This window comes from Guillardia theta (assembly GCF_000315625.1).
Source record: "Guillardia theta CCMP2712 unplaced genomic scaffold GUITHscaffold_19, whole genome shotgun sequence".
Taxonomy (NCBI): Eukaryota; class Cryptophyceae; order Pyrenomonadales; family Geminigeraceae; genus Guillardia; species Guillardia theta.
Genome location: NW_005434655.1, coordinates 532,151 through 545,811, shown reverse-complemented (window position 1 = coordinate 545,811; position 13,661 = coordinate 532,151). Strand labels below are relative to the sequence as shown.

Here is a 13,661-nt window from a genome sequence, read left to right as displayed (position 1 = left end):
GAGGAGGAGGGAGGGGGGGGGCGGGGAGGAGAATAGAGGCGATTGGTCGAGTCGACACACCAATCGTGAGGGAAGGCACGAAGATTCCGCCGGGTATCTGGAAGTATCAGAGTAAGAGAGGAAAAGAAGAGGAGGAGAGAGGAGGTGAGGAGGAGACAGATGGAGCAGGAGGAGACAGATGGAGCAGGAGGAGACAGATGGAGCAGGAGGAGACAGATGGAGCAGGGGGAAGCTGTTTAATACCTTGAGCCCCAGGGTGAAGAGTGTAAGAATGAGCTTGATAGCAGCACAGAGCATGAGGGCGATGACGATGCTGACGGCATTTGGAAGGCTGCAACAGATTGTGTTCAGGAAACAGGAGCAGGAGGGGGAGAAGGAGGAGGAAAAGGAACGAGCAACGAGGAATGAGCAACGAGTTAGGAGGAGGAGGAGGAGGAGGAGGAGATAGATACCTGCATATTTCATGTGCGCCCGACATTCTCCTACAGTCACTGAACAAGGTATGGAGCAGAGAAATGTTGCTACCCTGCCAGATAGGGTGAGAAGATAGAAACAAAAGATCTCGATCAGAGCAAAGTGCAGAAGGAAAACCGAATGAGATGAGGGAGTGAGGGAGAGGGAGAGGGAGAGGGAGAGATGAAGGAGAAGGAGTGATGAGAAAGGCGGAAAGTATCATTCAACAACATAACCTGCAAGTAGACAACAGGATAGTCGATGGCGCTTGTGAGCAAACACACGAAAGCTGTCTCCGTGATGGGCCACCTGTGCATTCACGTCATCGAAATTCCACATGCACTCTCATCTATTGTTGTTTAGATCTTCATATTCCTCCATCCTCGAACCCTCCTTCTCCCTCCTCGCTCCCACTACTTCTCATATCCTCCTCTTTACCCCTGCACATCCACCTCGATATCATCATCATCATCATCATCATCATCATCATCATCATCATCACCACCACCACCACCATATCAACTCTCTTCCAACCTCTTTATCGCTGATGTTTTCCGTGCTGCACATATCTGCGTATTACAGCGCACGAAGAATGCTCCAATCAGCCCGCCAAGAGCTCCAACAAGAGCGAAGGGAACGATCTGGTAGCTCAATCAGGAAACATGTTGGAGCAGGAGGAGGAGGAGGAGGAGCAGGAGGAGCAGGAGGATTAAATGCAAGAAGACGGCAAAGAAGAGAGCGAGCGGACCAACGAGGGAAGGGAAACAAGGAGGAGGAGGAGGAGGAGGAGGAGAGACCTCGAGCAGCTGCCACTCGTGATGGAAGGTGACTTCAAACATGACGTGCTTTCCGAAGGGAAGAGGATAGAGCTGGTTCAGACTCATGGCTGCCACCTGCCCTCGAGTCAGCACAGGCGAGAAAAGGAGGAGGGGGAGGGGGGGGAGGGGGAGGGGGGGGAGGGGGAGGGTGCGAGGACAAGGACGAGAACGACAACGAGAAGGGAGGAGGAAGAGGAAGGGGGCGGCTCACTATGGCGCAGAAGATTGATCGCCACATGATGTGAGGAGGGAAGTAGCTCGACACCTGCCCTCTCGTCAGTCCCGGTGGAGGTCAGCAAGCGGATCTCACCTCCTCCAGCGAGAAGAGGACGCCTCCTACCGGAGCCCCGAACGCAACTGCAACTCCCGCTGCTGCCGCACTCGACATGAGCTCGCGCTTCTTCCCCTGACCTTACGATTAGAATTGAGGAGGAGGGGAGGAAGGAGGAGGGAAGAAGGAGGGAAGGGAGGAGGAAGAAGGAAGAAGAGGGGAAGAGACGAAGGATGAAGAGAGACGAAGGAGGAAGAGGCCACAGCACCCAAGGGGAGGGGCATGTTCGAACCTCATTTCCCCGGTACTTTGAGAATAGACGAGAGATCAGGTTGGCCATGCAGCATCCCAAGTGCACGCACGGTCCTTCCTTGCCCACCATCATCCCCGCCCCGACCGCCAGCATCAAGCCCATGCTCTTGACGATCAGAGTCCAACCCCCGAGAAGCTTCTTGATCACAAACCCTCCCAGCACCACTTTGATCTCACTGATCCCGCTTCCTGCCTGCGACAAACTCTCAGAATTTCGATGAAAACGCGGCAAAACCACCACGACCACCACCTCCTCCTCCTCCTCATTCTCATCGTCTTCCTTCTCCTCCCTTCCTTCCCCGCCCCCCCTTCACTTCTACTTCTCCTTACCGCATAAGGAGCAAAAGTCACGCACAACCAGGCAGCAAAGGAGGCCTGGAGGACCGATACGAGCGAGTAGCTCCCGAACTCGATCCACCTCCTCCCCCCGCTGCTCACGTTGCTCAGCATCGAGTGCCAGTCCCTCCAGTTCTCGCACGCTGCCCCCACCCTAACCTCCTTACAGCACATTTCCCTGCTTATCCAGAACCCCCTCCCCTCGCAGAACCCGAACCTCAAGTCAGTGAACAGGTCCACCCCTATCCCCACCACTGCCGCGACGGCTCCAGTGAAGAAGCCGATTAGCAGCAGGGCGATCCACGTCTGCAGCCCATCCCATGCCCTAGCCAGGACCTGCTGACCCTCAGGTAGCTCCTGGTTCAGTTTCTCCACCTTGCGCTTCCTCTCCCTGTCCTTCTCGGCGTAGTAGGCCCAGTCTACGGTGAGAAAGTCTGCATCCTGATCATCGGGGGTGTAGTAGATGCTCGAGTACTCCGAGGGCTGCGAGACTCGGCCTGTGTCCTCACCCTTGGAAGCATGCGAGCGGAAGGTGAGATGGTTGGGGTCGTCGAGGAGGGACTGGTAGCTCCTGTGTGTGTAGAACCCTCCCACGGCATCGATCTCTGACGCAACTCCAGCGGAGTCCAGGAGAGAGATGTGGTTGTCCCAGTCTGAGTGGGACCTCTTCTTGAGCGCCTTCTTCTCGTTTTCTTCTTCGTCTGATGCCGAGGCCCCCAAATGAGGCCTGGGGGAAACAATGTCCCAGTCCCAGAGGCGGGACAAGCGGGAGAAAGGAGTCGATGTGTCCTCCTGGTTCCCATCGCCCTCATCTTCCTCAACCGGCGCATACTCCGCGCTTGACCGTTTATCGCTGCTGCTCATCGTATTGGAGTGCTGTCCTCCTTCTCGCTAGCTCGGTCGACAGCCTTGGAACTGCGTCAACCCTGCAGCAACATCCGCGTCATGCCCATCATGATTCCGTTCCTCCCCATAGCGCATGCCGCATCGAGGCCTTCATGATCCTCCTGCTCCTCCCCCTTCTGCTTCTCCTCCTCCCCCTGCTGCTTCTCCTCCTCCCCCTGCTCAGGTTGTCGCAGCCATGATACCTCAAAATAGATGCTGGCCCTCATCCCCGCATTATCCATCATCCCCCTCATCCCCCTTATCCCCCGACAATGGCGGTGGCGGCAATGCGAGTCGCCGTAGCAGCAGCTGGGAGGATGGAGGAGAAGGAGCCTCTCAAGGCAGCGGAGGAGTACTCGAGGATAGTCAAAGCACTCACGGCTGCCAGGTGCTCCAACTCCTTCTCCTTTTCTCTCTTCCTCCGTGTCCCTTGCACCTTTTTCGCCGGCGATTGCGCTCGTTTGCTCGCCCTTCCCTCTCCTTCCATCCCTAGGCTACTCCTCCCTGTATACTCGTACCTACTATACGGCTCTATGTTGTCCAGCTCCTTTCCGCTACTTTTCTTCTCCTCCGCTGCCCTGGAAACGTCAATCTGTCAATCAGCAGTCTGTAGAACTCTAGCTAGCAGATACCAATAGTAACTTGACGGAAGTTAGAGGCACATCATGGACTGATTATGTGTGAAATGGTGGTGCTGAGACAACATCGTTGTAGTTTGAAAGGTTCTTGTACCGCTGAATGACATGACAGAAGCCAAGTGAAGTCCAAGGAAGAGGACAAGGAGATTGCAACCGTCATCGCCCTTGCTCGCAAGCGATTCGATGAGTGTGAGAAGCGGATTCTTCAAGAAAAAGCAGCAGGAGCAGGAGTGGGAACAGCAACAGCAACAGCAACAGCAACAGCGGCTGGAGCAAGAGCAAGAGCAGGAGCAGGAGCGAAGGGGTTTGAAGCTGCTTCATCATCGGATAAGCAGACTGGATCTTGGTTAGGTTGGTTATGGGAAACGTCTAAGCCAACGCAAAATGTGAGCAAGCAGCGGTCTGTGGATGCTTGCACTTATGCATCAGTTCAGCGATGCGAGAACGGCAGGTGATACTCTTCCCCCTCCAACCCCTCCTCTCCCTCCTCTTCTTCTTCCTGCAATTTGAGTGACGAGGCAGCAGAGCGATGCAGGACAAGGAGCGGAGAGAGCCAGCCGTAGGAACTTCGCTCCTCCATCCCTGCCTCACCGTCTTGCAGGCAACGGAAACGGGAGGTCCGAAGCTCGGGTCAGAGGGAGCGACGGCAACGAGCAACAAGGCCCAGTCCAAGTACAACATCGGCAGCCTTAAGGGGATCGACCGAAAGCTGGTTGCTCCTCCCCTGCCTTGTGGAAGGCAGCAAATGACTGTCGAGGGCCCCGCAGGCGCTGAACATCCTCGATGAGGTCGTGGATCAGGCACCTGGAGTTTCGTTCGAAACCATCTCGGGTCTGAAGGAGGCGAAGGAAGCGCTCAAGGAAGCGATCATCCTGCCCTCCCTCCGTCCTGACCTCTTCACTGGCATCCGGTCGCCTCCTCGGGGTGACGGAATAGGAACCCACCGTCCTCTCTCACTCTTTCGCAGGGATCCTCCTGTTTGGGCCTCCAGGCAATGGCAAGACTTTGCTGGTAGCTGATGAGATGGAGATAGCGAGGGTGGAGTTGATGACGATGAAGATGATGACGATGATTGAGAATAAGAAAACGATACTAGCTTTAGGGGATGTCAATGATGATAGAGACAATGTAGCGAGGGGCTTAGGTTAGAAGCCTTTTGAAGCCCTGCGCTCAAGTCTGTACAGGCCAAAGCAGTTGCAACGGAGTGCAAGTGCACTTTCTTCAACCTCTCTGCCTCTTCATTGACATCAAAGGTGACCGCAGCTGCTTGTTCTCGGCTGCTTTCGTCTGCCTCACTCAGTCGCAGTGGGTGGGAGAGTCCGAGAAGATGGTTAGAGCTTTGTTTGCGCTGGCGGACCAGCTGCAGGTCCAGGAGTTCTCAACACCCCCCCGCCACTTTCTGACCTGCTCTGCTCGTTCCCCCACAGCCAAGTGTGATCTTCATGGACGAAGTCGATTCTCTCCTGACTTCGAGATCAGCTCAGGAGCAAGATTCCAGCAGGCAACCCCCCAACCCCCCGTCCCCCCTCTCCCCTAATGACGACAATGTGTAGACGGCTCAAGACCGAATTTCTCGTTCAGTTCGACGGGCTGGGGACGGTAAGTTTGTGCCCCTCTGCAGTCTAGCATGCATCACGCCTCCTCCTCCCAATGCCCTCCTGCCTTGCTCCTTATCATTCCACTATCCCTCCTTCCCCATTCTTTTCTTGCTCCTTCGTTTTCCCTTCTCTACCTCAACCGGTTGTGCTCCGCAGAGCAAGGACTCTCGCGTTGTGGTGATCGGGGCTACCAATAGACCGCAGGTATGAAGATCCTGTCGTCCCGTCTCCTTCACCTTCCTCCCCCTCCATCGCCTTGCTGTGGTCTTGCTCCCTCCCCTGCCCCTCCACTTCACTACATCCCTCGCCTATTCCATCCTCACTCAGTGACCGTCCTCGCACTAGGAATTGGACGACGCTGTGATCCGTCGCTTCACGAAGCGGCTCTTCATCCCCTCCCGGATACTCCAGCTCGTCTCCAGCTGATCAAGTCCCTGTTCAAGGTGTCTCGTGCTAGGTCAGGCTGTCACTGAGGCCCTCGGGTCCTGTCGCAGGGTCAGAAAGTCAGTCTGAACGATCGGGAGTTCCAGCTGGTAGCCGAAGCCACTAAAGGCTTCACCGGCAGCGACATCACCGCCATGTGCAAGGATGCTGCCATGGGGCCCATCCGCGACTTGCGGGGAGGGATCGAGAAGGTAGGAGGCAAGCTCTAAGTGCAGAGGGAAACGAGGAAAGCAAAGGGATGTCACGGGGGGGGGGACGAGGGGGCTTCATAAGCTGACCTCCAGCTGAACTCAGCTGACTTCCTCGGCAGGTCAACGAGTCTTCAGTTCGTGGGATCAATCTTCAAGACCTGAGAGAAGCAGCGGACAAGACTCGGCCCAGCGTCTCCTCTAAGCTACTCAAGGTAAGGCGCTACTTTCTCTTCAATCCTCACCAACCCAACCCCCTTGCCCTTGTACTCCTGCACGGCTGATACCTAATGTAGGACTTGCTGGCATGGAATGCAGAGTTTGGAAGCTACAAGGCTTGAGGGGAGCTGGCAGCACAGATTATCTCGTGTAGATATGTAGATATATGAAGGAAAACATATGAGCGGTGAGGGAAGTAAAAGTATCGAGATTCGATTGCCTTCCATGTGTGGCACGATGTCGGGGGAAAAACTTAAAACAAATTTGCTACTAAGAAGGAGCGATGGTTGTCTTTCGAAGGTTTTCAATGTCGGAACGTGTAACAGGAAAAGGGAGCACCAACAAAGGGAGTGGGTAGAATAATTGTACTTATTTCATCTTCATCTACTAGAAATACAATCGAACACACTTCCATCACGCTAGATATTATCACACTTAACCCGGCTTGAGTCTCTCAGCCCGTCGGTTATCGTCGCGTCGTCAGACTGACGCGGTTGTATCCTCAGAGAGTCGTCGACACCATCCACGTATGAACGGCCTTCAGAGATGTCATAACGTTTGTTTCGCAACAAACAATGCTACCTGCATAGAGATAAAGAAAGCCGAAGCAAACTTCATCATGAATCCATGCGACGTCAGGGACTTGAGCGCGAGGAGATGAGAATAAGTCTTGGCCGCGTAGGCTCCCCATGCAACCTGCCACATCCATAAGGCTCTGTCATCGTCTCCCTTCTTGGCTCTCGCCTGTGCTGTCACCAACGACAACTGTGCAGCATGGTCCATCCGTTTCCGGACTCTAGCTTCGCAGAAACTGCAGGAGCATTCAGTCAAAGTCTTGCTTCAGCTCCCCATAGCCTCTCTCACCTCACTCCCGGAGCACGCAGGTACGTGAGAAGATTCGGGGCGAACACGCCAGGAAGCAGGTCCTCGAAGAGCTTGTCCAGCAGCATCGGCAAGAAGAAGTTGCACAACCCCGTAAGACCAGGACGGTCCAAGGCCCGAGATATTTCGACGATAGCAACAGCCTCGTGCCCTCGTTTCTCAGAGAACCGGACCAGACTCTGTCTCAAGGTCGGAGAGTCCAGGCACCGATCGAGCCAGAAGATGTCGTCGAGAGCAGTGTTGATTCCAAAGCCAAAGAAGGGCTTGACTGTGTGAATGGCATCTCCCAGCATGACAGTAGTGTTGCTCCTATGGATGACTGGCCCGCAGTGCTATAGAACCCTGTCAGCTCATACAAGTCAAGAGAAAACATCAACCTGAAAGGTTGGAAGCTTGTGGACTGGCTTGCGCGCAAACGCGTCACAGGATTCGGCTGTGAGGAAGGGCAAGAACATTGGGAAGTAACTCGCGAAAAGATCATGCACTTCCTTCCCTGTCTTCGCCTGTAAAATTTTCTGAAGATCAAGGTCAGTGCCTTTCACACTGCAACGATTTTTTCATCAACCTGGTTGTTGGGCCGAAACAAAACTACTGCGATGGCTCGACGTCCTTTCAGAGGCAATGCATCTATGATGATGTCGTCCAAGCAGACTGCACTATAATCAAGGTCGTCTCTAAAATTCTCGGGGATCTCGAGGGAGATAGTCTTATAGACTCTTTCGTTGTCGTCTTCATACTTGACATACTCGACCTCTTCTCCGTGGTCAAACTTTGAAGACTCGACCAGATTACTGCGGACTGCTGAATTGGCTCCATCAGCACCGACTAGAAAAGGGGTTTCGATCTCAAAGATGCCTGTACACGAGGAATGGTTAGCAATGGCGGGTCAGGCATCACAGAGTTTCAGAACCTCGATCTACTGAAGTCTTGTCCAACATGGTCAGCCGAGCATGACCATTTTTGCTCCATTGCACTTGTTGACACTCAACGTTGTAATGGACGGAGATCTTGTCAGCATACTTGTCCTGGATCTCTTCCAACAAGCAACCCGCCAGACAGTCTCGCTGAATCACTTTGATCGAGTATCCAAACTTTTGAATGAAATCAACCCGCTGCGGATTTTTGCTGCCGGGGATCCAGTCCATCCTCCCCTTTACATCAGCACAATGCTGCTCAACTCGGTCCCACACCTCCAGAGTCTTGAGTGCGTTTTGACCCTTGATGTCCAATCCGATGTTGTACGACCTTTCTGGGTCTCCCCATTCTTGTGAGCCTGACAGCGGAGGGCGAGGCAGCTTGTCAAAGATAGTGATGTTGGACCATCCACGTCTGAGCAGGAAAGGTAAGGTTGAGAGCGATCAGATCAACGTCACCTTGCAAGCATGATTGCTGTGGCGAGCCCAGCAGGACCAACACCTACAATGACCGTCTTTGATGGCTTTGAATTCTCATACTGCACTGACTGCTCTTTCAACTCTTCGATTGGTGACTCCTGACTTGACTGACTCACCCCGAAGGTAAGAATTCTATCTTGAACAGCAAACATCGTCGAGGCAAGGTTTTGGATGCCGATCTTGTGTTGTTTTTCAGATATCATTTGCAGGTTCGGAACATTCATCTTAGATAGTATCTTACACGACTGAGACATAAACTTGGCAGCATCGGATCTCGTATCCTTTCTTGTTCTCAGACCCAAACGTGAAGGATGAAGGAAACCAGTCGTAATCGACAAACTGCTTCCGAAGGCAAAGGTATCATTGCAAAGTCCCAAAAGCAACAGTTGGATGAGCAAAACCTTCCAGGAAGTGATGGGTTTCATCGAGGAAAGATGAATACAATAGACAATACAAGATATTGCTGGTTCAAAGATGGGGATAGTTAGCACGTGATGGGTCTGTTAATTCGGACTGTAAGAGGTCATTTCGACAACTTCAAGAACTTCGAAGGACAGAACCCCTGGGAATGGAGCAGGCGAGAATCAGTACAAGGAATATAGAGGGAGAAAGAGAGAGATATGATGAGAAGAAACGAAACGAGCAAGTCGGACAGATGGAGAAGGAGGGGAGAGCTGCTGTGGGGATCGCAATTAGAGGCGGGAAAATGAGGTGAACCAAATGTACAATTTCGGTAAAGGTCCTAACAGAAATACCAAGGTCACCAAATCGCTTTGTCAATATTGGCAGAACTCTCGAATCATTCCCAATAGAGATACCGAATATTTTTGGCTTTGACAGAATGAAGGAAGACAAATTGCCCCCCACGGAAATCCATTCCGATGCGATCCGTCCCTTGTTGCAGCCCCCTACCCACCCTCCCATGTGACACATCGTCCGAAAGTGCATCTTTTCAGTTGAGGACCCACCAGTCGTTTTGCGACCGTTCGGGCCCACAAGGCGGGGCTCGGGGGGTAGGGCGTCCCTTGTTGCAGTGGCGACCGTACTCCGGCGGCGGGCTGTTCAAGTTCAACTTCTAGGTAGTACTCAAAATTAGTCAAACTTGAATCAGTACAAGGACCATCAGGAGAGTCGAGGACCGGAGGCTTGACCCTGACCGACCGTGCCTGTCGGAACGGTCGCACCGTCACTGCACCGCGGCACACCCGCCGGGGCCACACTGGGCCACACGGCGAGAACGTCACGAGTCGGACCTCGGAGCCCGGAGTCGGAGGCTTCGCCGGAGGCTCCCGGCCCGGTCCCGCCGGAAGGCTCCGCGGCCGGGGACTCCCCGTCGGACGGCTCCCGGAGCCGCCGTCCGGGATCCGATACCGAGACGGTCCGACTGACTCGTGACGGTGCCACGGGTAAGACTCGAGCCTTACAGAAAGGTCGGAGGAGAGGCTCGCTTTCAGTGACTCGGAGCCACGGTCCGCGGCGACTCCGCCGGGCCGGGCGTCCGAGTCCCGGACTCCGGGACTCCGGCCCTGGAGTCAGTGCCGCGCGGGCTCCGAGCGGCTCAGCGGCTGAGGCCCGGCGTTGGTTTAACTTCACTTTGAGTAACTTGAAGGCCAGCCTCGCCCGGGCCAGCCCGGCGGGCCCCGGGCCGGGCCGGGCCCGACCGTCAGCGTGGCCGGACTCAGTCACATAACCGCCGGTGGGCCCGGCAGGCCGCCGGGCGCGCGGACCGCCGGTCGGCTGGGCCCGTACAGTCACCGTCGGGCAATCATCAATTTCCAATCAACAAATTTTTGGAGTAATCATTTTCCAATCAACGAAAGTTTGCAGTAATCATTTTCCAATCAACTTTTTGAAACAATAATCATTTTCCAATCAAAACTCCCCGTTTCGTACCGTTGCACGTATCAGAAACGGTCGTAACCGTATACTTTTGCAATCATTTTCCAATCAAAATCAACTTTCAAACTTTCAACTCTCCGTTTTGGAACTTTACCCCACCCCTCCACCCCCCTTTAAACCCTCCGTTCGGACCCCTCCCCATGACCCACCCCTCGAAGCCCACAGCGGCTACCCCCTTCATAACCAGGACTTGGTATCAAAAATACCGGTACTATCCAGTACCCCGGTGTCACATGATGGGGTCGGTGGTCCACCCTACCCCATGTACCAGTCTATCAGTCAAACACACCGGTGTCCCCCTACCCCTTTCACGACCTCTGAGAACTCGGTATCGAACACACCGGTCCCTACCCCAGTGGTCACATGACGGGGTCCGGGTGGTTCACCCTACCCCATATACCAGTGTATCAGTCAAACACACCGGTGTTTCTTACAGCCTTCCACCCCCCCCGTCTCGCCGGGCCCCCATACAATGATATGCCAGTACCCCCTTCCCTTCCCCCGTCACCACCACCTGGTGGTGACCCTTCCATTTCCTAAGCGCCCTTCCTCTGAGTCATGGCAAGGGTGCCTGATTGCGCCGGAGGCATCATGTCAGAGTAGGTGGGGGTGAGAAATAGATGGACATAACCCTAAAATGGGAATAAGGTCTACGAAGTCTCGACTGAGGCTCTAATGCAAAACCCTAGAGGTCTGACCCCCTGACCCCTGCAGCCCTCGGGGGCAAGTTTTCGTGATATGCCCCGGGGAGACCACAGGGAGGCACATTTCGGCTAGACGGCTCCCATCGGTCTCGTGGGGGTGGTACCTGTACCTGTACCCGTACTTGTGAGGCCATACGCTTTATGTGTACCACCTCTAGTAGGGTAGGTATATACCCCTAGGGGTGGAGAGCGGGGGAACATAATTCTGCACAGGGGATCCAGCAACTTGCAACTCGCTGCTTGGCATGCTCTGCTCCTCTGATGCTGCTGCTGCTGCTGCTACATGTGGGAGGGCTGTTTGCCTCTCAAGCACAGAGCGCCTGACTCTTCTCTGCATGCCTTGCTCAAGCCTCCACCCTCCTTCCTCCTCCTCTGATGTGCTCTGTGCTCATGCCCATGTTGCGTGAAGCTCGGAGCGGGGGAGAATTGTTTGCGTTTAGAGGTAGAGGAGAAGTGTGAGCAGCCGTGTATGAGAGCGAGCAGCGTCTGAAGCTGCAGCCACACCCTGCGGATGCACGTAGATCAGCTCCTGTCATATCTGACGCATGGTAGGCAGTGCGGAGAGGCTTGAGTGTGTCGGAGCTGTTTTGGTTGGGATGAGTGTCGAGTGATTGTTGGGAGCGCGAAGGGGAAAGGAGAAAGGCGATAGTATTTTTTCATTTGAGATCTACATACAAGGAAGCCCAGGAGCGTGTACTTTGGGGCAGGTCATGGATGTGCACGACGATGTCGGACAGCCAAGGCCGCATGGTCATCTCGATAGCATGGAGAGACGTGGAGTGCTTGAGGTCGGGAGTGCGAGAGAAAGTGATGTGTGCCGGATGACCGGAAGAGATGATGAGAGGCTTCAGCGAGGAAGGGAGAAGTGTGCCGGGCTTGTGATCCTCTTCGAGGGAAACAACAGGTGTCGATGGAAAGGCAGAGAGCAGGAGCGGAGACGAGGGGAGCAAGGACAGTGCAAGGATAGTGTACGATTGAGTTGAAGTCTAGGATTGCTGGACGCTTGAGCCCGAGGACCTGCGGGCTCAGCTTGTCTGACTGACATGCGGGAGAGAGTGGCGGCTGTTGCTTCGGGATGCGGAAGCAAGGGGAATAGGGATCAAGGCTCCGGGACTCTCAAGAAACGACAGGAGAGGCTTCATTGGAGGAGGGGGGGAGGAGAGGCGGCGGGAGTGATCGGCAGGGGAAGATATTCTATGCTAGTTGTATTGAAGAACGGAATGAAGTCATGAGCCTCACACCCTGTGTCTCTTGTGAGATGCTCACCTGCTCTGCGATCACTCTGCAAATGGAAGCGCCCACTGACAGCTGCTTGGAGGTATCAGAAGTATGAATGGCGCGAGAACAGACATGTGGGGAAGCATGTCGCTGAGAGGGGCGACGTGCTCCTGCTTGCGTCGGCATGGAGAGGGTTGGAAGCCTGCGGAGAAAGGGACGACTCGCCCGAGCATGATGGCACTGAGGCCTCTGACTGACCGCGCGCAAGCATGTGCTTCATCATCCCACTCATCGACGAGCAGCAGGAGCATGTGGCCCCCGCCATGTGGCTCTCAGTGTGCGATACGCGCGCAGGCGTCGAGCCATCCTTGGCTGACCTCGTCCCGTGGCTGCTGGTGCATCCTGCTTCCTCTTGCCCTGACCTGACAGACATGCAGGAAGCATGAGGAGCAGTGCCTTCTCCTCGCCTCACGCGCGCGCATGGGAGCATGTCCTTTGCAGGAGGCGGAAGCTAGAATCTCGAACCAAACCAAACACCCCCGCCCCTCGCGACAAGCAGGCGACCCTACGCCTCCAGGGAAGGCCTCCGCTTGGCGCTGTGGCGAAGCAGGCAGGGCGTCAGGCATGCAGAAGGTAAGCACGGAGCTTGAGACGCCGGCTGGGAGCATCGGAGGAGGAGGCAGCAGCGGCAAGACACCTCCCTCAGGGCGAAGCAAACGCGACTCGCGCTAGGGCAGCAAACGCCTGCATACTGAGCCTCCGGTCGAGGGCGAGGAGCCTCCGAGGGCAGGGAACAAGACCAGGGCAAGACCGGGCAGGGGAGAGCCGAGGCTACGACATCACGGTAGGGGGGGCGGGGGCAGGTAGGGGGCGGAGGGAGGGGGGAGGGAGGGACAAGGGGAAAGCGATGGAAGGGAGAAGGGGTAGGGAGGGGTGAGCGGAGGGGGTGGGGGGTGGGGGTTGGAGAATCTTTCCGATTGAGAAAAGGGGCGGTGCAAGGGGCCGGGGAGGAGCAGGGGTGGGTGGGTGGTGGCATGTGGGAAGTGAGGGGGTAAGGTGCTGGGACCAGGAGGGTAGGGGTGATGGGTCTGTCAGGGGTGGGGTGAGTCCGTAGCGACATCCTTTGTCGGGAGGAGGATGCACCCCCTTCTTTCCCCTCACACCACCCCACCCTCGAGAGCTCTCCTGCCTTTCCCTGCTCCTGCACAGGATGCTTGTAAGCGAAGACGCGATGGTAGCTGATGGTCGACGGACAGGCCGCACACCAGCAGCGAGGAGGGGGCGTTAGCTGCAGGATCAGGAGGCTTGGCCAGTGCTGGGAAACGCGACGACAAGGTCGGAGAACGACCGGAGAGCAGCGAGGAGAGCGGAGAGAAGGAGGATCGAGGGGAAGGCTCGTCAA

The 13,661-nt window shown here is 55.4% G+C and overlaps 3 protein-coding genes across 3 annotated transcripts; 1 reads left to right on the top strand and 2 right to left on the bottom strand.

Annotated features, from left to right (window-relative positions):
• Positions 1 to 971: 971 nt before the first annotated feature.
• GUITHDRAFT_105192 (hypothetical protein) lies at positions 972 to 3,054 on the bottom strand (the record flags this gene model as incomplete). Its single annotated transcript, XM_005836033.1, has 6 exons — positions 972 to 1,094; positions 1,251 to 1,346; positions 1,483 to 1,536; positions 1,582 to 1,677; positions 1,835 to 2,047; positions 2,185 to 3,054. 6 exons carry the CDS (start codon positions 3,052 to 3,054, stop codon positions 972 to 974), a joined length of 1,452 nt encoding a protein of 483 aa, XP_005836090.1.
• Positions 3,055 to 3,341: 287 nt separating this feature from the next.
• On the top strand, positions 3,342 to 6,377 carry GUITHDRAFT_162245 (hypothetical protein). Its single transcript, XM_005836032.1, has 14 exons — positions 3,342 to 3,463; positions 3,826 to 4,164; positions 4,239 to 4,272; positions 4,315 to 4,425; positions 4,481 to 4,637; positions 4,681 to 4,724; positions 4,898 to 4,966; positions 5,020 to 5,079; positions 5,141 to 5,232; positions 5,267 to 5,312; positions 5,468 to 5,515; positions 5,806 to 5,946; positions 6,066 to 6,158; positions 6,240 to 6,377. The coding sequence occupies exons 1-14, from the start codon at positions 3,348 to 3,350 to the stop codon at positions 6,282 to 6,284; spliced, it is 1,395 nt and encodes a 464-aa protein (XP_005836089.1). The 5' UTR covers positions 3,342 to 3,347; the 3' UTR covers positions 6,285 to 6,377.
• Positions 6,378 to 7,022: 645 nt separating this feature from the next.
• Positions 7,023 to 8,590, bottom strand: GUITHDRAFT_68158 (hypothetical protein; the record flags this gene model as incomplete). The annotated part of the gene is made up of 5 exons (XM_005836031.1): positions 7,023 to 7,376; positions 7,422 to 7,559; positions 7,610 to 7,888; positions 7,965 to 8,373; positions 8,418 to 8,590. The coding sequence occupies 5 exons, from the start codon at positions 8,588 to 8,590 to the stop codon at positions 7,023 to 7,025; spliced, it is 1,353 nt and encodes a 450-aa protein (XP_005836088.1).
• Between the last annotated feature and the right edge of the window lie 5,071 nt (positions 8,591 to 13,661).

Excerpts from the sequence above, each read along its gene's own strand:
- GUITHDRAFT_162245 (XM_005836032.1), top strand. The coding sequence starts at position 3,348 with ATGGCGGTGGCGGCAATGCGAGTCGCCGTAGCAGCAGCTGGGAGGATG. Across the intron at positions 3,464-3,825 it reads AAAGCACTCACGGCTGCCAG|AAGCCAAGTGAAGTCCAAGG; the intron begins GTGCTCCAACTC and ends ATGACATGACAG. Across the intron at positions 4,638-4,680 it reads CATCCGGTCGCCTCCTCGGG|GGATCCTCCTGTTTGGGCCT; the intron begins GTGACGGAATAG and ends ACTCTTTCGCAG.